Genomic DNA, 26,565 nt, shown 5'->3' with positions numbered 1-26,565 from the left:
GGGACTGGTCACTAACTGGTCAGTGGGTTGTGTAACTGTAGATTTATATGCCCTAATTTGCAATGAGATATGAGTATGTGACAGTAAGGAACTTCTGTGATGATGTTATCTGATGAGTTATTTTTCGTCATATTTCAGATTACATTATCATACATTATAACATCCCAGATAGTAACCAACTGTTTGAGAGGCATTTTCAAAACTGTCTCTAGAAGCTTGCCTCTATGAAAGATGAAGTGTGACACGGGAAACTAGTTTGGCCTGGAATGAATGAGTGACAGAAGTTGACAATTTAGCTTGGCCAAATGCCAACTATTACAGGCCCCTGAGAGAGAGAGCCACTGCGGACAATACACTGTGGTACTTAGGACAACTTTGGTAGTTGAGGAAATATATATTAATACTGGATTCATTGTCTTGTCTACAATAGTTTCAGGGGTTGTTGTTCCTCATTACCCAGACCAACTAAGTAATAACATTTACTTTCAGTTGTCTGTGTCTTCTTAGTAGTATCTCTAGACAATCAAAGACAAATAAAACGGTGAGTATACCTACAATACTGTGATGTGCTTTGTGCAATGGGTTTCAAACTAAAACCTATATTTTCTCATAGTTCATCAACTTTAGGGACCTGACTATTTTATTGATAATGTTGACCTCTACTGGTGAAAGTAAAGCGATACACTCAAGTAAATAATCCTAGTGATGGACATCCTGCTTAACCAACAGACTTTGAACGCTTGGTAGGCGGTCAAATATGTAAACATCCAATCATCGATCATTTTGGGCGGAAGTGGTTCGCATGCGCTCCTGGCTGCAAGAAAACCTATATTAGCTATCAGGTATGTGGCGAAAACAGTTCTTTAAATTCATAAATGTATTTCATTACAATGAGCTACTCATTGAATGACTTGTTGTAATGTTATAGCAACATGTACGACATTAAATGGTGGAGAATGTGAATTAAACGCTAGTTACAAATATCAGCTTGTCTAGCTGATGCAGGTCCAATAGCTATCTAGCTAGCTACCTACCGTACCTGCCTCGGAGTCTGAATTGAGTTAATCGACAAAATGTTAGGTCTGTGTCTGGACGCTGTGGGATATTAGCTATCAGTAAGGAATAACCAAATAAATATTTGATATTTTGGATATCATACAGGTGTGGGTTTTGTTTGGCAGGCCGGGAGGATTTCAGAGGATGAACTAGCTGGTTTCATTTCGCTGATCAATGTATAGGTAACGTTAACGGGTGGGGATAATTTGTGGAACGCTCGAACAGGGATCTGTTGCAAAAACGTCGTAAATAACAAGGTTGCCAACAAACAACGCATACAAAGTTGTATAGCGGGAGAATAAGATACCCGGTAACGTAGGCCGTGGGCTTTTTAATTACGTTTTTCACTCCCAACGTATATTCCGAAAAATGTTTGTCCTCACTCTGGTAGTCTATGGACAAACGTTAAGAATAAGCGACGTGGTTAGTTGATGCCTATTCTGCAGCTAGTTAGCTAGGTGAATTGGTCATGCTACTTTGTATGCGTTGTTTGTTGGCAACCTTGTACTTTACGAAGTTTTTGGAACAGATTCCCGTTGGAACGTTCCACAAATTATACCCTGCCAATATAATGTTAACGCTTGAGTAAATGAGGAATACAAGGTCTATTGAAATCAGGTTCTTCCACACAGGTGTGGTTATTGAGTTGTTTAAAGGAACATTCAATTTAAGATCTATAACTTTAAGAATACAGTTGGTATGATGCATTTTGCATCATATGATGCTGCGTTTTCAAATACAATTGTATTGGTCGCATACACATGATGCTGCGTTTTGCGTCATATTATGCTGAAACGTCATACCAGCTGTATTTCTGTTTTTGAAAGCTATATCTCTTGAATGCTGACATGCAAAACAGTTAGGGACTATATCAACAATGGACTAATGAACCAATACCAAACGGTAGTCTATGGGTGGAGTTTTCCTTTAAGCAATTAACATGCATCATGCTTAGGGTCATGTATTAAAATGCTGTACAGGTCATTCTTTTGGTCATTAGTTTTTGCTACCATGGCTATGCCCCCATCCACAGGTCACTGAATGGTTTGATTAGCATGAAAACGATGTAAACCATATGCCATGACGATCTCAGTCACCAAATCTCAACCCAAATGAACACTTCTGGGAGATTCTTGAGATGTGCCTGAGACGGCGTTTTCCACCACCATCAACAAAACACCAAATGATGGAATTTCTTGTGGAAGAATAGTGTCGCATCCCTCCAATAGAGTCCCAGACATTTGTAGAGTTTATGCCTAGGCACATAGAATCTTTTCTGGCTCGTGGCCCAACACCATATTAATAACACACTTTATGTTGGCGTTTCCTCTATTTTGACAGTTAACTGTACACAACAGCAACTAGCTAGCCAGCACAGGTTGGTCTCTCAAAAATGTAGGTTATTTCCCAGCCTTGTCATTGATTCTTCTTTATCTGCACTCTGATATGGAACACAGGGTAGGTAAAAGCCCAGTTCCTATAAATCACTACAGATAAAGTAATGGAGACAAGAGGTTTACACCATTGCAGATGCATACTTGCAAGCCACCATATTGCATTCATCCCTCCCTCAACAGTAACATTAAGTCTCGTAGCTCGTTAGCTTTCTTTTTCTATCCCCAGGTAATGTTACCGGGTTAGTCAACATATTCTGATCTGTCTCTGACAGCGCTATGGCGGGTGAGGACGAGGAGTTGGTCCAGTCGGGGAAAAGTAGAACTCTGATCATCCGCCATCTCCCTGCTGACCTGTCCAGGGATGAGAAGCAGGATCTACTCAAGTACTTTGGTGCCGTGGGAGTCAGAGTGTTCTCTGATAAAGGAGTACTGGTAGGTCAGACCATGTAGCCCACTGCCGTATCTTCAGTCTTAGGTGGCTACTGTCTTAAAACAGTAGATTTTTCACCATAAACAACACCATCATGACAACAAAACAACATGACATCAAAAAACACAATCCAATAGCACATTTAATACATCACTGAAGCTGGAGACTCATATCTCCCTCTAACTTTAAGCACCAGCTGTCAGCAGCTCACAGATCACTGCACCTGTACATAGCCCATCCAACTGCCTCATCCCCCATACTGTTATTTATTTGATTTATTTTGCTCCTTTGCACCCCTGTATCTCTACTTGCACACTCATCTTCTGCACATCTATCACTCCAGTGTTTAATTGCTATATTGTAATTATCTTGCCACTATGGCCTATTTATTGCCTTACCTCCCTTACCTCATTTGCACACACTGTATATAGGCCTTTTCTATTGTATTATTGACTGCATGTTTGTTTATCCCATGTGTAACTGTGTTGTTCTTTGTGTCGCACTGCTTTGCTTTATCTTGGCCAGGTCGCAGTTGTAAATGAGAACTTGTTCTCAACTAGCCTACCTGGTTAAATCATTATTCTCTTTTTTTTTTTTTTTTTACAACAATTGTACATTCATTCAAAACCGCTGGGCCTCGATGGACCACCTTCAAGCTAATGAGCACTCATTCTGACTGCAGCATTCTAACAGTGTAATTTATATATTTCATAGCCTATAAGTGCAAAGTGGCCTTGATAAATAGTGAACCTTGGCACAAATGTAATAATTGCATTATAATTAATGTGTCGATATGATGGCAGTCAAAAATAGTCAATTGTCAGCTACGTGCTTGTATTGTGTACATCTTCAGGCAATGGCATCAGTTGGATTTCATTTAGCTGTTATCCCTTGTCCTAACAGTTGACACAAATTTCGTAACTTTCACTTCCATGACACACTTTGACATACTTTTGTTTGGGTGTAGTGCATAATATTCTCCGGTTTTCTCTTTGTGTTCCTGTTGTCTTGTCATTCTTCGGCACCGTTGTACGGCTGTGCCGGGGTGCCTTATTATGCGCAGCGGGAAGGAGCTTGCCTCTCACTTTGTTCATGGTGCCGGCCAGACTTGTTTCCTCTGCAAGCAACTTGTTCGCCAATGACAGTGAAGTTAAGAAATTGTCCATGGTGACATGGACTCCGACATTCAAATCAAAATCAAATCCAATTTTATTTGTCACATACACATGGTTAGCAGATGTTAATGCGAGTGTAGTGAAATGCTTGTGCTTCTAGTTCCGACAATGCAGTAATAACCAACAAGTAATCTAACTAACAATTCCAAAACTACTATCTTATACACAGTGTAAGGGGATAAAGAATATGTACATAAGGATACATGAATGAGTGATGGTACAGAGCAGCATAGGCAAGATACAGTAGATGGTATTGAGTACAGTATATACATATGAGATGAGTATGTAAACATAGTGGCATAGTTAAAGTGGCTAGTGATACATGTATTACATAAGGATGTAGTCGATGATATAGAGTACAGTATATACGTATGCATATGAGATGAATAATGTAGGGTAAGTAACATTATATAAGGTAGCATTGTTTAAAGTGGCTAGTGATATATTTACATAATTTCCCATCAATTCCCATTATTAAAGTGGCTGGAGTTGAGTCAGTGTCAGTGTGTTGGCAGCAGCCACTCAATGTTAGTGGTGGCTGTTTAACAGTCTGATGGCCTTGAGATAGAAGCTGTTTTTCAGTCTCTCGGTCCCAGCTTTGATGCACCTGTACTGACCTCGCCTTCTGGATGATAGCGGGGTGAACAGGCAGTGGCTCGGGTGGTTGTTGTCCTTGATGATCTTTATGGCCTTCCTGTGACATCGGGTGGTGTAGGTGTCCTGGAGGGCAGGTAGTTTGCCCCCGGTGATGCGTTGTGCAGACCTCACTACCCGCTGGAGAGCCTTACGGTTGAGGGCGGAGCAGTTGCCGTACCAGGCGGTGATACAGCCCGCCAGGATGCTCTCGATTGTGCATCTGTAGAAGTTTGTGAGTGCTTTTGGTGACAAGCCAAATTTCTTCAGCCTCCTGAGGTTGAAGAGGCGCTGCTGCGCCTTCTTCACGATGCTGTCTGTGTGAGTGGACCAATTCAGTTTGTCTGTGATGTGTATGCCGAGGAACTTAAAACTTGCTACCCTCTCCACTACTGTTCCATCGATGTGGATAGGGGGGTGTTCCCTCTGCTGTTTCCTGAAGTCCACAATCATCTCCTTAGTTTTGTTGACGTTGAGTGTGAGGTTATTTTCCTGACACCACACTCCGAGGGCCCTCACCTCCTCCCTGTAGGCCGTCTCGTCGTTGCTGGTAATCAAGCCTACCACTGTTGTGTCGTCCGCAAACTTGATGATTGAGTTGGAGGCGTGCGTGGCCACGCAGTCGTGGGTGAACAGTGAGTACGGGAGAGGGCTCAGAACGCTCACCTGCTGCCCAATGTAGATATTTTCACAGATATTGAAAGCCGTTCAGCATGTACAATTCCGCCTACTAAAACTGTGTAGCCTACTCCAAGTATGGCCAGAGTAGACTGATAAGACTGCTTTTATTTAGTGGACTGAAGTAGGGTACATACCATTTTAAGATTAGAATGGATCAGTACAATAATTGGTGATTACATAATTATGCATCGTTCGCTTCCCCTCGCTTATCAACTCACCCATTCTCCCCTTTTCTCCCCATCATACTGGAGAATGCATTTCCACTTCTCCAGAGTCCAATGGCGGCGAGCTTACACTACTCCAGCTGACTGTTGGCATTGCGCATGGTGATCTTAGGCTGCCGACGAACAGTTCTTGTCCTGACGTTGCTTCCAGAGGCAGTTTGGAACTCGGTAGTGAGTGTTGCAACTGAGGACAAACGATTTTTACGCACTTCAGCACTTGGCGATCCCGTTCTGTGAGCTTGTGTGGCCTACCACTACGCTGCTGAGCCGTTGTTTCTCCTAGACGTTTCCACTTGACAATAACAGCGCTAACAGTTGACCGGAGCAGCTCTAGAAGGGCAGAAATTTGATGAACTGACTTGTTGGAAAGGTGGCATCCTATGATGTGCCACGTTGAAAGTCACTGAGCTCTTCCGTAAGGCTATTCTACTGTCAGTGTTTGTCTATGGAGATTGCATGGCGGTGTGCTCGATGTTATACACCTGTTAGCAACGGGTGTGGCTGAAATAGCCAAATCCACTAATTTGAAGGAGTGTCCACATACTTTTGTGTGAAATTCATTTTGGTATAGTTTAGATTCAGTTTTGAGGCAATTATTGGTGTGATTATCAGAGAAGGAGAGGCAGTGGGGAAAACAATACAAAAAAATGACTTGTCCTCCTCAAACTGGTTCTGGCTCTATTTCTTTTTATGATATTAAGATTTTAGCACCAACAGTGTGTTGTTTAGACTTATTTAGGAAAAGTCAAGGGTGGATATTGACTTAAATGGCAGAGTAATAAATAACTACAAAATCATGAACCATCACAATGACTGCTTTAGCGGTTCCCGTGCTAATGCAATTCAACCCTTATACCTCCAGAGACACACAGCCTTTGCAACATTTGCGAGTGAAAAGTCTGCAGCAAAGGTAGGCTAATTGTTTCTGCCTTCAGTAGCAGTTCATTATTATATTACATGATGTAAATTAGTGTTCTAGTAAAAACCTGTATTCTCTCCCCTGTCCTGCAGGCTCTGAGCAGGCTTCACCAGCTACAGATCCTCAACCATACCCTGGTGGTGGAGTTTGCCAAAGACCAGGAACATGTGACAGTGCTGAAAGACCCACCTGTGTCAGACAGGTAATTTACTTCAACTAGGTGAGGCAGTCAAATATGTTCAATTGTAAAGCAAAACTTGTCTAGTGTGTAGTAAACCCTTTATTTTTCTCAGTGCAACAGATGGCAAAGATGTGAAGAAGAAAAAGGAAGTGACACCACCGAGTATACCACTAATAGAGACTGGCACTGCACCCAAACTCGGGTAATTGTGTGCGTGCATGTGTGTGTCTTGAGACTGATGCTGTGTGTGTGCTGCCTGGGGGGAGACTGACTAAGACTCGGCCGGAATCTCCAATGAGGAGCTGTCAGCATTCTCATGTCCAATTATAACCCCAGGTCTCAGGTCTGTGGCTGAGCACATCAGCAATGGCAGGTCAGGTCTGTGGCTTGGTGCTCGGCAGTGACATCAGCAGTGGCAGGCCATCTGCCGCTGCCAGTTGGTGGCACCAGGTGGCCTTTGATAAAGACACTCGGGGCTGAGGTGTAAGGTGTCATGCCACTATGAGAAGTCACCTATCCTACACATCACACACATTGGAGGTTGATTTGTCTGTCAGTTATTTGAGGGTATGTGCATAATCGTTGTTGGATGAAATGCATGTGGACAGTCATTTTTTGTAATTACTTGGCTTTGAAGCTCCAGTAAGCCTACAGCAAGACTTGCAGCAAGTTGTTCTTTAGGGACGGTTTCTCAGTCCTATACTTAGTGTTTTTTAGTCCAGGAATAGGCTTAGTCCAGGAATAGGCTTAGTCCAGGAAAGCAGCCCATTGAGTTCATGTTCCCTGCACATTCAGTTACAAAGTATAATTTTTGACGCTGGTAATGGCTTTTTTAAATTAAAAGCCTCCCATACCCTGAGTGTAAATATACTTTGAATTGAATGAGTTTCAGCCTCTATGGCTGGCCCAGCACAGAACAGGGCCTAGCCTAAGCTCGGACCTTAGTCATTACACGAGAACAGACCTTGAATAGATGCTGAGATGGCATACTGTTCCCAACGTCCCTGAAGAGGAAGTGTGATATTGGGTGTATTTCAGGCGCATGCTGTGCAGGTTGTTAAGGAGAAAGGCAGCCAAAGCCCGCTACTAAACCTCGGTTGCCTGCTTACGTATTTATGTGGCCCCATTATTTAGACATATATTGTTTCTGGTATTATATTTGCGTGTTGGGAGACCGTACGTTTGTAGGTAGCGCTTGACATGTTTTATGTGCTAATTATTCTCTTTCCTGTTGCTTTTTCTGTCCCTCATTTGCTGCAGGTTGAAATTTCAATCAAATCCCAGTCTGAAATATTTATATCCACCTCCTTCGAATGGGATTCTGACAAACATAACACATGCCCTTCTGAGCGTACCAAACTTTTACGTTCAGGTGAGTACATCCTGCAAAGTGATATTTCCTTCTGTGTTGGTTTATTTCGGAAATCATGCTGGGAAATGTATTTATTCAAATATATATTATTCCTCATATCTCTGCTTTTATTTATTCCACAGTTAGATGTCCTTCTCTTAACCTTAGAGAAAAACAATTGTGTTAACAAAATAACATTTATATATTGTTATAAGAGGTCCAAATTGACTTAGAACATTACAAAAAAACATTATCCCTTGTGTTTTTTTTGACCACATCCAACACACTTTAAAGATCTAACAGAAAACATTTGCCTTGGAAATTACAATTGAGGGTGCGTTGCAAATTTTAAGACTAAGTGGGAGGCATGAGTAAAGGGTTTAACATTTGCCTCCATGCTGCTGGGCTCTTCTTACTCTGTGGGAACTATTCACATTTGCAGTAGCTCATAATGGTCTCTTGGTGGCGCTAGTGTGTTGTGGAAGAGCAGGCCATTGTCCTAACAATGCAGGCACTCTCCTCACTCAGTACCTCACCCACCGTATAGTTCCATGGGTAAATGTTGCAGACATATGCTCTCCTTGCAATCTGTGTTGCATATGGAGCTGAGGTCACAATGACAGTGTGTTTGTGTTGCTAGCATAGATGTCAAAACCAGTAGATGGTGATAATGCTGATTAGAGGTCGACCGATTATGATTTTTCAATGCCGATACCGATTAATCTGACAATTTTTAAAAAATGTATATATGTATGTGTGTAATATAATACATAAATAAAATCAATTTAGTCTCAAATAAATAGTGAAACATATTCAATTTGTTTAAATAATGCAAAAACACACAAAAAAAAAGTAAAAGTGCAATATCTGTCATGTAAAAAAGCTAACGTTTAAGTTCCTTGCTCAGAACATGAGTCTTCAATATTCCCAGTTAAAACGTTTTAGGTTGTAGTTATTATAGGACTATTTCTCTCTATACCATTTCTATTTCATATACCTTTGACTATTGGATGTTCTTATAGGCACTTTAGTATTGCCAGCCTAATCTCGGGAGTTGATAGGCTTGAAGTCATAAACAGGGCTGTGCTTCAAGCATTGTTAAGAGCTGCTGTTTGAATGAATGCTTGCGAGCCTGCTGCTGCCTTCCACCACTCAGTCAGACTGCTATATCAAATCATATACTTAATTCTAGGATAATAAACACACAGAAAAATGAGCCTTTGGTCATTAATATGGTCAAATCCGGAAACTTTCATTTTGAAAACAAAACGCTTATTCTTTCAGTGAAATACAGAACCGTTCCGTATTTTATTGAACAGGTCGCAGCCAGCCCTAAGTCTACATTTTGCTGTTACATTGCACAACCTTCAATGTTATGTCATAATTATGTAAAATTCTGGCAAATGAATTAGTCTTTGTTAGGAATAAATGGCCGTTCAACAGTTCAACAAGCCAGGCGGCCCAAACTGCTGCATATACCCTGACTCTGCTTGCACTGAACGCATGAGAAGTGACACCATTTCCCTAGTTAATATTGCCTGCTAACTTGAATTTCTTTTAACTACATATGCAGGTTTAAAGATTATACGTGTATTGATTTTAAGAAAGGCATTGATGTTTATGGTTAGGTACATTATTGCAACGAATGTGCTTTTTTTCGCGAATACGCTTTTGTTAAATCATCACCCGTTTGGTGTAGTTGAAGTAGGCTGCGATTCGATGATAAATTAACAGGCACTGCATTGATTATATGCAACACAGAACAAGCTAGTTAACCTAGTAATATCATCAACCATGTGTAGTTAACTAGTGATTATGTGAAGATGGTTTTTTATAAGGTAAGTTTAATGCTAGCTAGCAACTTACCTTGGCTCCTTGCTGCCACAAGGTCTTTTGATGCTGCACTCGCGTAACCGGTGGTCAGCCTGCCCACGCAGTCTCCTCGTGGATTGCAATGTAATCGGCCATAATCGGCATTCAAAAAAGGCAGATTACCGATTGTTATGAAAACTTGAAATCGACCCTAATTAATTGGCCATGCCGATTAATCGGTCAACCTCTAGTGCTGATGTCATCCACGTATTCCTATTGAAAACTCCCGTTGGCGCATGAAGCCAGAAGTATTTCAATTTGAATTGTGCCATATTGGCACCAAAAAATCTCTAAGGATCATGGTGAGAGTGGCCATAACTAGCAAAGGATCATGGTCGATGTAATTGTTTCATCCTGACAGAGGGTCAACTATAGCCTCCTCGAAGCCTACTCACCCGTGATTTGTTTGTTTCAGCATGTATGACGACAAATGTAGTAGTCAGAATGGATCACTGTTTCATAAAATATTTAAATTTGTACTGAACGTTCAAATAATTCACTGTGGGGATTGAACTCGATCATAATAAACAAACTTTAAAATCCAAAACGGCAGCCCAAATTTTTGGTGGGGCGATCATAATTTACGCATTAGCCGCCTAGCAGAGCTTGTGACTTCGCGCTCCAGACCGGACACTGGGGGCCTGGTTGCTAGTGTGTGTTTGTGATATTAGCACAGTCACGCCAATCCGCCCAGACGTTTTACAATAAATCATTTGATTCAGAGCTTCAGCTAGCTAAGCCTTTAAGAAGTGGAGCATTGTATTCTGGGTGCTACAGTACAGTGTGTTGTCATCCAACAGGTCCTTCACCTGATGAACAAGATGAACCTACCGTCTCCGTTCGGCCCCATCACAGCAAGACCTCCGATGGTGAGATTACCGGATCACACTCCAACACACAGATTAGTAGATTATATACTAGCTTCATTTCATATTCTAGAACACAGATGAATAATCTATAGATTGTTCAATAGCTAGATTACGGGAACCATACTCCGAAAGACCCAGATTATTGTCACAACTAGACTAGATAGTCCAATACCTGTATATTCTACACTAGTTAGATTTCAAACCCATCTGTGGATGTAGACTAGTGTTACAACTTTGTGTGATTGTATGAAAGATTGTGTACTGTAGGTCTTGTAAATTCAGGCCTCAATGAATATACTCTCTCTTTCTACCCTTAGTATGAGATGCATCCTGCCCCCCCTCCACCAATGCCGCCCCCCTATCCTCCCCACTACCCCCCCTTACCAGCAGATGAGATGGACCTCTCCAGCGAGGAGGGGTCTGAGTATGAGAGTGGAGATGACGAGGACAAAGAGAGGTGAGGGACCAATCACACGACTTTATTGGCGATTGATTGAAATTTCAACCAATAAAGTCAGTTTAGAGGCTGCCCCCGTCAATGCATTTTGGTCTCAAGCCAAATGATTACAAGAGATGAGATTTTGGCGTTTTTGTGTTGTCCTGTGTTTTTTTTCTTCACCGCTAGGAATTTGCTCGAGCATATCCAAATGGGTTGTTGCAATGAATGTTGAGTCACATTATTCTGACAATATTTCACAGTATACCACTATTTCCCTGTGCCATTTCTAGAGCAGTCATCATTTGCACAGTGGCATGAATGTCTAAGCTGCCTTTATTTTCTTTTGTTGATTTCTTCTCCAGGATGATTCGCCTGATGGGTCTGGTCAACCAAGCATGCAAGAGACCTCTGAGAACTAAAGTGTCCTCCAAGAGAAAGAAACCCAAGTTCAAGGACCTTCTCTTTGTCCCCAAGCCCGAATCTCAGAGGTACCCAGCCGCTCATGCACATCAACCCTCTCCCTTTTCTTCTTAATCTATTCTCAACTTTAAAATATGCAGTTTTCTGTTTGAAAGGTACAGGGTTGTCTGTCTGAAGGGCCAGACAACACAACTAGCTGTGAAGGATTTATCCTCCTTCCAGACATTTCTCACTCGTAATAGTCCGCCAATGTGGCTTTGACTGCATATTGGATATCTGCCTGCACCTTGTGTAACCCCAAAATAGATCAGACCACAAACTCAGTTTGAAGAGAGTAGAAATACAACAAACGCACCCTAAAATGTCTACTCAGTGGCCTGGGAAATATCAAGCTGACCAGAAAAAAAGATAAACTAGCTAGATTCACAGATAAATACAGTTTACTGTGCCCAGTGCCAGACCCTGGTGTTTAGTGGGGTATGTTAGCTTTCTTGTACCAGACCCTGGTGTTTAGTGGGGTATGTTAGCTTTCTTGTACCAGACCCTGGTGTTTAGTGGGGTATGTTAGCTTTCTTGTACCAGACCCTGGTGTTTAGTGGGGTATGTTAGCTTTCTTGTACCAGACCCTGGTGTTTAGTGGGGTATTTTAGCTTTCTTGTACCAGACCCTGGTGTTTAGTGTGTATTTTAGCTTTCTTGTGGTCTCAGTGCTCCAGGGCCCATCTTGCAGCCATCAGATGTGTTTGAGCAGCCCCAACCCTGCGGACAGAAGAAGATTGAGTTCCACATTTCAGCAGACGTGTCAGCCATACTGGAAGGAGGAGGAGGCAACTCCACCCAGCCACAGGAGCCCACTGGGGAGGCTGAAGGTAGGGCCTTCGACTCGGACTCGCCACAGGGCCAGGCTGCACAGCTCTGGGAAACACACCGACTACCTACAGTTTCAGTGGTCTAACGTTACATCCAAAATGGCACCCTATTTCCTATATAGTACACTACATTTGGCTTTGGTCAAAAGGAGTGCACTATATAGGGAATAGGGTGCCATTTCAAAATGAAGTCATTTACAGTACCAGTCAAAAATTTGGACACCTACTCAAGAGTTTTTCTATATTCTTTATTGTAGAATAATAGTAGTAAATGTAGCCACCCTTTGCCTTGATGACAGCTTTGAACACTCTTGGCATTCTCTCAACCAGCTTCATGAGGTATTCATTTAAATTAACGGGTGTGCCTTGTTAAAAGTTCATTTGCGCATCATTTAGCAGACACTCTTATCCAGAGCGTCTTACAGGAGCAATTAGGGTTAAGTGTCCTGCTCAAGGGCACATTGACAGATTCTTCATCTAGTCAGCTCGGGGATTGGAACCAGCAACCTTTCGGTTACTGCCCCAATGCTCTTAACCGCTAGGCTACCTGCTACCCCTAGATGAAGCTTCTATTCCTTGAGACTTGAAGAACAGTTTCAAGGGGGAATTTAACATGTCAACTTAAAAAATTGAGAAGATAATATTATAGGCCACACAAAGGTTATAATACATCTTTAGCATATTTTAGCATATTTTGAATGGTAATAATGAGTACTCATAGAATTATGTAAAAGGAATTTTAATTGGAACATCTGTGATTCCATGTTTACAATACATGGATTAATTTCAATCAGTTGCCGCACCCCTAGAGGAATCACAGGATATGCTGTATTGTATTTCAAGGCTTCTATAGAATGCACTATAGAATTATCAAAGCAGAAAGGTGTTTCACTATCAGGATTAAAGAAATGTCATCTTTTGGCACTGTTGTCGTCACCTGCCACCCTGACTGGCTGTCTCAGCTTGTCTTATCTTCCGTCTCTTCTAAGCCACCCTCTTCCCATGAATCCACTCTCGTCCCAACTCCCGAGAAATCAAACGTATCTAAAAAAATCCAGGGCAAAAGATTGTCTAACGCATAGAAGACAAACTGTGGCAGGTTGGTTTTTGGATTAGTCTTGTTTTGGGGCACTGATAAACAACCCGTTTTAAATTATGTGAAGGGGGTTGGGGTGTGATGAGGAGGATCATTTGAAAAAAGGATCTAGTTCTCTACTGAGAACGTATCAGAACAGCCCTGGCGTTCCGCCGTGGTGGGCGAGCACGCGCAAGCTGGATGTGTGTGACAAGTTTCCAGAGGATTTGTATAAGCTCGCTGCTCTTCATCATTTTGTGTGTGTGTACGCGCGCGCACCTCCGAGTTAACCTCCAGGCTACAGTTCCAAAATACTTTTTTTCCTCAGCCTCAAGTGAAAGTTCCATGGAGCAGTGCCTGCTGAATGCTCTGTTTTAAAACTGTCCCGCATAGCAGTAGCAGTCAACCAATGCTTTAACAAATGTATCATTTATTGCAGCTTGTCCACTCATTACAGTAGACTGGTTCAGCCTAAACACATAAGATTTCCAATGTGTTTATTACATAAGCCAAATTTAACATGACATTTGAAACTAATAATCCCCTATTTGTCCCAGTAGCAGCTGAGGAGATGCAGGCCACCACCACTACAGAGGAGGATCCAGGGGAGGGCTTTGGGAAGATCTACCCTGCCGCCCAGGCCTCCCAACTGGAGGAGGACAGTGATGAGGACGAGGATGTCCCCTCTGGTGTCATCTCCAGGAAGGAACTGGATAAGGGACGGCTGTCCAGAGACGGTACACTTACCTACCAGATCACTAGTCTGTTACTACAGCATTTGATCAACAGACAGAGACAGTACACTTCTCACTTTACCCAGACCACTACACCACTCTGTCTGGGTAGCTCAGACGCCACTCTAAGCATTTCAAAGTTTGAAAGGGCACCATTACTTGAAAAGTTTGAGAGAAATGCGTAGTGTCTGGATTTGTAACTGTTGTGAAGCGTTGTTGGCAATGGGTCTGCCAGGCTGGCTGTTTGGTTCCAGCTCACTTGTTTATAAAGATCAAATGGAAAAGAAAATGGGGGTGTTGAGATCAAACATGCCTTTTTAATGTAGCAATGTGTTCTGACTGTAGGGAGTGACTCAATGTTTGGCCTTGAATTGAAATAAGGTTTGAATTGCCATCAGATTGGCAGAGGCACCCCCGTGGTCTTCTGTAGCTGTGTTTATTGAAGTAGGACTGGGGTTGACTGGGTTCTTCTCTTACCTCTTTTTAACCAGAGATCAAAAGGATGTCCGTGTATAAAAATTATGAACCTGGAGAGCCGACCAGCAGACTTTACGTGAAGAATATCGCCAAGTCAGTAGAAGAGAAAGTAGGTACCTTTTATACTATAGAGTTGACAAACTTTCAATATGTATGTTTAGTTTACACACATTTGCTTCTCGTCTTCTGCTTCTACCGTCTAATTGCATCAAATCATGTACAATGTGGTGTTAAGATGACTATGTTGATGGTAGCTGTTTGTTCTCTGTATTGCAGGATCTGAAATACATCTATGGGCGATACATCGACGTTTCATCTGAGGCAGAGAGAAATATGTATGTATGAAGACATTTCTTGCAGTGTGCGGCGCTTCAAATCACAATCAAATATTTAGGATATCTTCATGAGAATGATCTGCGTCACTTCTCTCCCCCAGGTTTGACATAGGGAATGTGTAGACTTAGGTATCAGTGAGAATAACCTCTCCCTTGTCTCTGCCTAAGGTTTGACATAGTGCTGATGAAGGAGGGTCGTATGAAGGGCCAGGCATTCGTTGGTCTCCCAAGTGAGAGGAGTGCAGAGAAGGCCCTGAGAGACACCAACGGTTACGTCCTCTATGACAAGCCCCTCGTCGTCGTATCCTTTACTTCTAATCACTTATAAAACCGACAAATATATACTTTCAACAATCATTAAGAATATACTTGTTTAGTTCATTTAAAAAATGTAATCACAACAGTTTTAACAGTTATAAAGCTAGGTTGGTTTTGAAATTCTTCAGAGATGCATATTACGCATAGTGGATCACAGTTTGTGTGATGCTTCCTGTACAATATTTGAACTCTTTCAGACCTTAACTCAGACCTTCCAGTCGTTTGCCAGGTCTGCCAGACCTAAAGCGGACACCCCGGACCCCAAGAAAGGACCCAAACGAACCCGATGAACAGGTGAGAAGGGTTCTTCTGCTCTTCTAGGTCCAAATTATGTTGTCTCACTGACTTTTGAAAAAGAGAAATGGAACTCTTGAAATATAACTCCTGTGTCGATTCAAAGATAGCTTGAACTTCTCAGATTAGGCCTATTTATTTGTGAAATTATAATAGTTCTGTATCTAAAACATGATCCCTATATTTATCTAAAACACTATCTGTATCTTTAAATTTTTTGTTGAAGATATTGATGTCAAGTTGAAGTTACATGGTGATAGTGTGGCCCAGCAGTCAGTACCATTCGTATCCTTCTGATTCTGTCATATCCTTTCCAAAGCACATCATACCATCACAATACCTGTGTTTTCCTCCTCTTTGGTACACATTAGACCCATAGACAACCATGCCGTTCGGAAATGATCTTGTAGTTAAAACGCCAAACATTAAGCATAGCTCTAATATCCAGTGAAATCAAGTAGTTTTATAATGATAGGTTACAACCTAACTGCCTAACATACATTTTTTTAAAGAAATCACAGTATACAGGCTTATGGGTTTTTCTTTTCTGATGAGGGACATAATACACACCTGTTTGTATCCTTCCAACATGCACACACACTGATTCTTGCATAAATTGTAGCGCCTGGAGTCAGTGTTATTTATCTGAAATGTTCTTCTCCCCTGATAATAAAAATATATATATATGTTGCTGTGAGATGTAGTATTTTTAATCTGTGAAAATCAAAATTCAATATTTGACATCTCCCCTGTTTGGTTCTGAACTACAGGTGATGGAAACCTCTGCAAACTGAAGACAACATGTTAGGAATATAATTTCTTCAGGGTTTTTTTTTTTTTAAAATAAAATATTTTTTATATATGTATTGTCTGTCTATAAATGCCTTCTAGTCCACTGTAAGGTTTTCTTTAATACTTTTTTTGGTACATGTTACATAATCACACAATGTCAAAGTTGCCTAATTAGAAAATAGAGATATGAATTTACACAAAAAAATTGGTGAACTATCTGTAGGGTCACAGGAATTTTTAACCTCAGAGAAAGTGAGAACTGAACAGGAGAGAGAGTAGGTAAATATAGACAGTGAAAGCCATTTGAAATTTGAATTGGCTGTGAGCTGCAGCAACAGATGGTGGTGTCAACGCTGTAGACTAGAGTAACACACTCCTGACGAGACGAGATAAACAAGCAAACAAACACGGACTGTGAAAGATGCTGGTAGGCAGAGACTGAGTCCGTCAACGTGGCTGTACTCTGGATTCATGATGATTGCTAGATTGTATTGGGGATGGAGCAAAGTGCACACTGGAGGAAGGTGAGCATTGCAATTAAAACAGACATGGTTTATTATTAAAATCACGTTTCTTGTATTGTCAGTTCCATGCACCGAGGTAAAGAACTGACAATTTCGATATTCAAAGGATATTCGCTCTTTCAAACCTCAATAGCTTTCAAACCACTTGAGCCAGACTCCAAATAAGTGTCATGATTTTGGAAAAATTGCGCACAACATTGCACAGGTATTATTTTCACGATTTAGACATTCATTTGCTTTCCAAAGCTAATAAACATGTGGGCATCGTCTTGTATTCCTAGTTGAATTAGTTAGGGCGCGTGAACAAACTTTTTTTACATTCAAATTTCAATAGCTCCTAGGTCGTGTGACTTCAAACAAGGTTCAGAATGTCCACTCAGTGGGTCTACACATTGCACCCTGATGTTTGTCTACTCATCTCATGCTATTAGACTTAAATCTGTAAGCTTTGCAGGCCTTCATTTTACATGGGTGTTTAAAAAAAACTTAAGTCAACAAATTTTCCGTCCTCACAATAACTATCTTTCACATGGACACTAAAAACATACGCAAATGGCTGTGGAATGGATCAAGGACAGGAGAGGTGTTCAGAGGTGCTTAAAGGAAGGCGCACAGGTGAGCCTCATGAAAAACACTTTCATATGCTCTTTTTAATCACAGTAATAGGCAGTGATTTGTCTGTCACAGTGAGCTTGATAATGTGAAATAACCTTTTTATAGCATCACTTTCATATACTGTACATTAAGACAAATCCTTCTACATGAGTATTAGAACGCAGTTTACATGACTTGATATTTGAGGTCATTCACAGGCAACTTACAAAATGCAATATTGCATTTGAGGGTTCGTTTTTCTGATGGAAATAGTTATTTGATGCATGGCCTACTATTTCTAACTGGGAAAATAAATTCCTACTTCTTTTGTGAGTAAAACCCCTTTTCCAAAATTGATTTAGGTACATTTTTGTGAAGAGGTATGAGGGTTGTGATATGGGTCATTTAATAGTAAAAATCATTTAAGGGATCAATACATTTCTATATTGCTTCCCCAGTATCTGCATGAACCATCAGGCCAAGTGTTTTTGGTTGACCCTGCTGGACAGAAAGAGGAGGAATCGGAACACGCTGCATTCAAATTCAGGTCTTAGTTATTCCATTGTACTGGATCTAATACATATTTGCATTTACATTCATAAGTGTAATACTTTTTTATGACATACTGTGAAAAACTCTATTGGCTGTTGGCTCTGTCACTTTCAGACATGCATAGAGCAGACTTGAACCACAGGGGTTCTCTGTAAAGAGTGAGTAATCCAAAAGGCACAGACACACCCCTTGATTTTCAATTAGCACAGTTGATCTGTATGTATTCTCTCCTGATTGGCTCTGTGGTGCACAGTCTGGCAGTCTGACTAAAGTGCCAGAGGTACGAGGAGAGACATCCTCCTTTGTATTTATGGGAAAAAATATTTCCTAACACTTTGGAATCTATTCTTGGACAGTTAGAAGACAAAATGCATCAATGCAAAAAAATATGTATTACTAATTACTGTCCATGAGTAACCTCAACCTTGTGGGTCTATGGGTTTTTGGGCCAATAAAGTGCCAACTCAATTCTACCACTGACTAGTCTCTCATGCCCCTATGAACGGGGACTCAGGGCAATAGTTTTTAATCTAAACCAGACCTTTTTTACTGGGGTACACTAACCCTTAATTGGGGCTCTTTTCTTGACACATAGTAGCAGTTTACCAGATAGGTCAAGAAGAACAAAAAGTAGATTGTTGTAAGGGTGTATTACATCCTGTGATGGCCCCATTGTCATATCCATTCTGGATTCTGAGTGGTAAAATCATAGCTGAAAAATGACTTTATGTATGTGAATACATTTTCTGCCAAGACAGAACTGCCAAAGGGGGTGGAGTTGCAATCTACTGCAGAAACAGCCTGCAGAGTTCTGTCATGCTATCCAAGTCTGTGCCCAAACAGTTAGAGCTTCTAATTTAAAAAATCCACCTTTCCAGAAATAAGTCTCTCACTGTTGCCGCTTGTTACAGACCCTCCTCAGCCCCCAGCTGCGCCCTGGACACCATATGTGCATTAATTGCCCCCGATTTATCTTCAGAGTTTGTAATGTTAGGTGACCTAAACTGGGACATGCTTAACACCTCGGCCGTCCTACAATCTAAGCTAGATGCCCTCAATCTCACCAAAATTATCATGGAACCTACCAGGTACAACCCTAAATCCGTAACCTCGGGTACCCTCATAGATACCATACTGACCAACCTGTCCTCTAAATACACCTCTGCTGTCTTCAACCAGGATCTCAGCGATCACTGCCTCATTGCCTGCGTCAGTAATGGGTCTGCGGTCAAACGATCATCCCTCATCACAGTCAAACGCTCCCTAAAACACTTCAGCGAGCAGGCCTTGCTACTCGACCTGGCCCGGGTATCCTGGAAAGATATTGACCTCATTCCGTCAGTAGAGGATGCCTGGTTATTCTTTAAAAGTGCTTTCCTCACCATCAAAAAATGTAGAACCAGGAACAGATATAGCCCTTGGTTCACTCCAGACCTGACTGCCCTTGACCAGCACAAAAACATCCTGTGGCGTACTCCATTAGCATCGAATATCCCCCGAGATATGCAACTTTTCAGGGAAGTTAGGAACCAATATACACAGGCAGTTAGGAAAGCTAAGGATAGCTTTTTCAAACAGAAATTTACATCCTGTAGCACAAACTCCAAAAAGTTCTGGGACACTGTAAAGTCCATGGAGAATAAGAGCACCTCCTCCCAGCTGCCCACTGCACTGAGGCTAGGAAACACAAAATCTATGATTATTGAGAATTTACATTTACATTTAAGTCATTTAGCAGACGCTCTTATCCAGAGCGACTTACAAATCGGTGCGTTCACCTTAAGACATCCAGTGGAACAGCCACTTTACAATAGTGCATCTATATCTTTTAAGGGGGGGGGGGGGGGTGAGAAGGATTACTTTATCCTATCCTAGGTATTCCTTAAAGAGGTGGGGTTTCAGGTGTCTCCGGAAGGTGGTGATTGACTCCGCTGTCCTGGCGTCGTGAGGGAGTTTGTTCCACCATTGGGGGGCCAGAGCAGCGAATAGTTTTGACTGGGCTGAGCGGGAACTGTACTTCCTCAGTGGTAGGGAGGCGAGCAGGCCAGAGGTGGATGAACGCAGTGCCCTTGTTTGGGTGTAGGGCCTGATCAGAGCCTGGAGGTACTGAGGGGCCGTTCCCCTCACAGCTCCGTAGGCAAGCACCATGGTCTTGTAGCGGATGCGAGCTTCAACTGGAAGCCAGTGGAGAGAGCGGAGGAGCGGGGTGACGTGAGAGAACTTGGGAAGGTTGAACACCAGACGGGCTGCGGCGTTCTGGATGAGTTGTAGGGGTTTAATGGCACAGGCAGGGAGCCCAGCCAACAGCGAGTTGCAGTAATCCAGACGGGAGATGACAAGTGCCTGGATTAGGACCTGCGCCGCTTCCTGTGTGAGGCAGGGTCGTACTCTGCGGATGTTGTAGAGCATGAACCTACAGGAACGGGCCACCGCCTTGATGTTAGTTGAGAACGACAGGGTGTTGTCCAGGATCACGCCAAGGTTCTTAGCGCTCTGGGAGGAGGACACAATGGAGTTGTCAACCGTGATGGCGAGATCATGGAACGGGCAGTCCTTCCCGGGAGGAAGAGCAGCTCCGTCTTGCCGAGGTTCAAGACGGAGCAAGACGGTTCAACATGCATTTTTCTAAGGCTGGGCTTGGTTTCCACCTGGCTACCCCTACCCCGGTCAACAGCTCTGCATCCCTCACAGCAACTTGCCCAAACCTCCCCCATTTCTCCTTCACCCAAATCCAGATAGCTCATGTTCTGAAAGAGCTGCAAAATCTGGACCCCTACAAATCAGCTGGGCTAGATAATCTGGACTCTCTCTTTCTAAAATTATCCGCCGCAATTGTTGCAACCCCTATTACTATCCTGTTCAACCTCTCTTTCGTATCGTCTGAAATCCCCAAAGACCCAAACTGTTACAAACCTATATCTATCCTACCCTGCCTTTCTAAGGTCTTCGAAAGCCAAGTTAACAAACAGATCACCGACCATTTCGAATCCCACCGTACCTTCTCCGCTATGCAATCTGGTTACCAAGCAGGTTATGCGTGCACCTCAGCCACACTCAAGGTCTTAAACGATATCATAATCGCCATCGACAAAAGACAATACTGTGCAGCCGTATCCATCGACCTGGCCAAGGCTTTCGACTCTGTCAATCACAGCATTCTTATCGGCAGACTGAACAACCTTGGTATCTCAAATGACTGTCTCGCCTGGTTCACCAACTACTTCTCAGATAAAGTTCAGTGTGTCAAATGGGAAGGCCTGTTATCTGGACCTCTGGCAGTCTCTATGGGGATGCCACAGGGTTCAATTCTCGGGCCGACTCTCTTCTCTGTATACATCAATAATGTAGCTCTTGCGGCTGGTGATTCTCTGATCCACCTCTATGCAAATGACACCATTCTGTATACTTCTGGCCCTTCTTTGGACACTGTGTTCACTAACCTCCAAACGAGCTTCAATGCCATACAACTCTCCTTCTGTGGCCTCCAACTGCTCTTAAATGCAAGTAAAACTAAATGCATGCCCACCCGCATAGCATCACTACTCTGGACGGTTCTGACTTAGGATATGTGGACAACTACAAATACCTAGGTGTCTGATTAGACAGTAAACTCTCCTTCCAGACTCATATTAAGCATCTCCAATCCAAAATTAATTCTAGAATCGGATTCCTATTTCGCAACAAGGCATCCTTCACTCATGCTGCCAAACATATCCTCGTAAAACTGACGATCCTTGACTTTGGCGATGTCATTTACAAAATAGCCTCCAACACTCTACTCAGCAAATTGGATGCAGTCTATCACAGTGCCATCCGTTTCATCAACAAATGCCCATATACTACCCACCACTGCGACCTGTATGCTCTTGTTGGCTGGCCTTCGCTTCATATTCGTCACCAAACCCACTGGCTCCAGGTCATCTATAAATCAAATCAAATGTTTTTATATAGCCCTTTGTACATCAGCTGATATCTCAAAGTGCTGTACAGAAACCCAGCCTAAAACCCCAAACAGCAAGCAATGCAGGTGTTGAAGCACGGTGGCTAGGAAAAACTCCCTAGAAAGGTCAAAACCTAAGAAGAAAGAAACCTAGAGAGGAACCAGGCTATGAGGGGTGGCCAGTCCTCTTCTGGCTGTGCCGGGTGGAGATTATAACAGAACATGGACAAGATGTTCAAATGTTCATAAATGTCCAGCATGGTCAAATAATAATAATCACAGTAGTTGTCGAGGGTGCAGCAAGTCAGCACCTCAGGAGTAAATGTCAGTTGGCTTTTCATAGCCGATCATTAAGAGTATCTCTACCACTCCTGCTGTCTCTAGAGAGTTGAAAACAGCAGGTCTGGAACAGGTAGCACGTCTGGTGAACAGGTCAGGATTCCATAGCCGCAGGCAGAACAGTTGAAACTGGAGCAGCAGCACGGCCAGGTGGACTGGAGACAGCAAGCAGTCATCATGCCAGGTAGTCCTGAGGCATGGTCCTAGGGCTCAGGTCCTCAGAGAGAAAGAGAGAATTAGAGAGAGCATACTTAAATTCACACAGGACACCGGATAAGACAGGAGAAGTACTCCAGATATAACAAACTGACCCTAGCCCCCTGACACATAAACTACTGCAGCATAAATACTGGAGGCTGAGACAGGAGGGGTCAGGAGACACTGTGGACCCATCCGACAGGGCCAAAGAGGAAGGAAATAAGTCCTTGTTAGGTAAAGCCCCACCTTATCTCAGCTCACTGGTCACCATAGCATCAGCACCCACCCAAAGCACGTGCTCCAGCAGGGGTATATTTCACTGGTCTCCCACAAAGCCAATTCCTCCTTTTTTCCTGCCTTTCCTTCCAGATCTCTGCTGCCAATGACTGGAACGAATTGAAAAAAAATCACTGAAGCTGGAGACTCATATCTCCCTCACTATCTGTAAGCATCAGCTGTCAGAGCAGCTTACAGATCATTGCACCTGTACGTAGCCCATCTGTAAATAGCACATCCAACTACCTCATCCCCATATTGTTATTTATTTTATTTATATATATATATTTTATCCCCTTTGCACCACAATATCTCTACTTGCACATTCATCTTCTGCACATCTCTCTCCAGTGTTTATTTACGAAATTGTAATTATTTCGCCACTACGGTCTATTTAGTGCCTTACCTCCCTAATCTTACTTAATTTGCACACACTGTACATAGACTTTTGTATTGTGTTATTGACTGTACATTTGTTTATTGCATGTGTAACTCTGTGTTGTTGTTTGTGTCACATTGTTTTGCTTTATCTTGGCCAGGTCGCAGTTGTAAATGAGAGCTTGTTCTCAACTGGCCGACCTGGTTGAGTAAAGGTGAAATCAAAAAATACTGTATGTGGGAATGTCTTATGTCCGACCTACATGTAGTGTTGGTACATGGAATATTCCTCAACTGCATATATCATAAATTTCTATTGTAAATAGAACTATTATGTTCAACAACTGACATTTTCAGATATTATTTTGACAAACACACTATGGTGCTTACAATTTGTTCTCTATTTTCATAGATTTGGTGGGCACTGTCATCTGTGATCTTTGTGATATGACTTTCTTTAAGCACGTACTGATGAAACTCACTTAAAAAAAAATCTTAAAATCTACAAACGCTCTACAGTCGTGGCCAAACGTTTTGAGAATGACACAAATATTAATTTCCACAAATTTGCTGCTTCAGTGTCTTTAGATATTTTGTCAGATATTACTGAAGTATAATTACAAGCATTTCATAAGTGTCAAAGGCTTTTATTGACAATTACATGAAGTTGATGCAAAGAGTCAATATTTGCAGTGTTGACCCTTCTTTTTTCAAGACCTCTGCAATCCGCCCTGGCATGCTGTCAATTAACTTCTGGGCCATGTCCTGATTGATGGCAGCCCATTCTTGCATAATCAATGCTTGGAGTTTGTCAGAATTTGTGGGTTTTTGTTTGTCCACCAGCCTCTTGAGGATTTGACCACACATTCTCAATGGGATTAAGGTCTGGGGAGTTTCCTGGCCATGGACCCAAAATATTGAGGTTTTGTTCCCCGAGCCACTTAGTTATCACTTTTGCCTCATGGCAAGGTGCTCCATCATGCTGGAAAAGACATTGTTCGTCACCAAACTGTTCCTGGACAGTTGGGAGAAGTTGCTCTCGGGGGGACATGTTGGTCCATTCTTTATTCATAGCTGTGTTCTTAGGCAAAATTGTGAGTGAGCCCACTCCCTTGGCTGAGAAGCAACCCCACACATGAATGGTCTCAGGATGCTTTACTGTTGACATGACACAGGACTGATAGTAGCACTCACCTTGTCTTCTCCGGACAAGCTTTTTTCCGGATGACCCAAACAATCGGAAAGGGGATTCATCAGAGAAAATGACAGTACCCCGGTCTTCAGCAGTCCAATCCCCGTACCTTTTGCAGAATATCAGTCTGTCCCTAATGTTTTTCCTGGAGAGAAGTGGCTTCTTTGCTGCCCTTCTTGACACCAAGCCATCCTCCAAAAGTCTTTGCCTCACTGTGCGTGCAGATGCACTCACACCTGCCTGCTACCATTCCTGAGCAAGCTCTGTACTGGTGGTGCCCCTATCCCACAGCTGAATCAACTTTAGGAGACGGTCCTGGCGCTTGCTGGACTTTCTTGGGCGCCCTGAAGCCTTCTTCACAACAATTGAACCGCTCTCCTTGAAGTTCTTGATGATCTGATAAATGGTTGAGTTAGGTGCAATCTTACTGGCAGCAATATCCTTGCCTGTGAAGTCCTTTTTGTGCAAAGCAATGATGATGGCACGTGTTTCCTTGCAGGTATCCATGATTGACAGAGGAAGAACAATAATTCCAAGCACCATCCTCCTTTTGAAGCTTGCAGTCTGTTATTCGAACTCAATCAGCATGGCAGAGTGATCTCCAGCCTTGTCCTCGTCAACACTCACATCTGTGTTAACGAGAGAATCACTGACATGATGTCAGCTGGTCCTTTTGTGGCAGGGCTGAAATGCAGTGGAAATGTTTTGGGGGATTCAGTTCATTTGCATGGCAAAGAGGGACTTTGCAAGTAATTGCAATTCATCTGATCACTCTTCATAACATTCTGGAGTATATGCAAATTGCCATCATACAAACTGAGGCAGCAGACTATGTGAAAATTAATATTTGTGTCATTTTCAAAACTTTTGGCCACGACTGTACATTTATTCACTCTGTGATAGGGTTGGATCCTATAAGCTACTTTTATTGTCCTGTAAATGGTTCAGTGCCTATAATTTAGGCTGTGTGTGGAATGGGGCATACAGGAAATGACCTCTACTAATAAATTACTACTAGATTATAGTGATATGGAAAACAGCATACAAATTTGGCTTGTGTATTCATTTGCCTATAACTAATCATAATTCCATTATTTTTACATAAAAAAGAGAATACTTCAAAATGAGAAGATCCTGCCATGGAAAAGACGACTGGGCGGACATAAAGTGTAAAGGAGGGGAAATAACTCCCACCATGCAGCAGGACACCTTCAGCTGTGTGGTCTTTGTAATGCAGGTTTGATAGTTATATTTTCAATAATGAATGGTTAGCTGTTATGTGACAATGAGGTCAAAAACTCTATTGCTCTATTGCTCAGAACTTCCCCAACATCCCCTCCCAAATTGATATGGAACCTTCAAAAACACATGGAGCAACTGTGAACAGAAATGGCTGAGGATATACTAAAAATGTCTGGTAATGACATTTAATTCAAAGTTAATGTAAATTCTTTATTTTTATGTAGTTGTGTGTTCAGCCATATGTTCAGTTCATGCCTATGATTTCAGAGTTCAACAAAGCCAACAACTGCTTCATGTGTGCCACTGATAAAGAATCTGGATGTGGCCCAAAGACTGCCTGGGTTAGTAACTTTATTTAACATGTTCATAATCTTCTGACAACAGTGACGGCATGTAAGACAATTTATGATATAACACAATGGATGGCTAATTTGTCATACTGCATTGATATTTGATATTATTTACAACGTGTTACACTTTGTTTTGTTTTGATTGAATGTTTTGCATGCCAACGGTGGTTCCATGTGCTGTGCCTAGGAATGAAGACAAAAGAGCTCAACAGAGTAAAGAACACAAACTGGAAGTGCAGTCGGTTGTTGTTGAAAATGTATGCTATACCCCATCCACACTGAAGAGGCTCTGAAATGTACATCAACCAGGGATAAAGAGAACGTTAACACTGTGAAATGTTTCATACTTAATTGAAGTTAAGTGTCTGTTGACATGTTGGAAAAGATTAAAGGTTTACAATTTGTTTAATTTGTCAATATTATATTTGTATTAATTGATT

The 26,565-nt window shown here is 42.1% G+C and overlaps 1 protein-coding gene across 10 annotated transcripts; it reads left to right on the top strand.

Annotated features, from left to right (window-relative positions):
• Positions 1–773: 773 nt before the first annotated feature.
• rnpc3 (RNA-binding region (RNP1, RRM) containing 3) lies at positions 774–26,529 on the top strand. 10 transcript variants are annotated; one of them, XM_065007092.1, is made up of 21 exons: positions 774–842; positions 2,726–2,885; positions 6,459–6,506; positions 6,608–6,717; positions 6,809–6,898; positions 7,957–8,068; positions 10,720–10,788; positions 11,106–11,245; positions 11,590–11,715; positions 12,355–12,515; positions 14,148–14,327; positions 14,816–14,910; positions 15,078–15,136; positions 15,305–15,437; positions 15,673–15,748; positions 15,975–17,064; positions 17,638–17,679; positions 18,117–18,205; positions 23,057–23,131; positions 25,644–26,116; positions 26,313–26,529. In XM_065007092.1, the coding sequence occupies exons 2-15, from the start codon at positions 2,730–2,732 to the stop codon at positions 15,742–15,744; spliced, it is 1,551 nt and encodes a 516-aa protein (XP_064863164.1). In that variant the 5' UTR covers positions 774–842; positions 2,726–2,729; the 3' UTR covers positions 15,745–15,748; positions 15,975–17,064; positions 17,638–17,679; positions 18,117–18,205; positions 23,057–23,131; positions 25,644–26,116; positions 26,313–26,529. The 10 variants fall into 10 exon arrangements, with proteins under 10 accessions (XP_064863164.1, XP_064863168.1, XP_064863166.1 ...); XM_065007096.1 differs by lacking the exons at positions 17,638–17,679; positions 18,117–18,205; positions 23,057–23,131 and having other exon boundaries at positions 25,644–25,770; positions 26,043–26,116; XM_065007094.1 differs by lacking the exons at positions 17,638–17,679; positions 18,117–18,205; positions 23,057–23,131 and having other exon boundaries at positions 25,644–25,770; positions 25,853–26,116.
• Positions 26,530–26,565: the final 36 nt, after the last annotated feature.

Source organism: Oncorhynchus nerka, linkage group LG22, assembly GCF_034236695.1.
Source record: "Oncorhynchus nerka isolate Pitt River linkage group LG22, Oner_Uvic_2.0, whole genome shotgun sequence".
NCBI classification, from domain to species: Eukaryota; Metazoa; Chordata; class Actinopteri; order Salmoniformes; family Salmonidae; genus Oncorhynchus; species Oncorhynchus nerka.
This window is presented reverse-complemented; position numbering and strand designations above follow the sequence as displayed.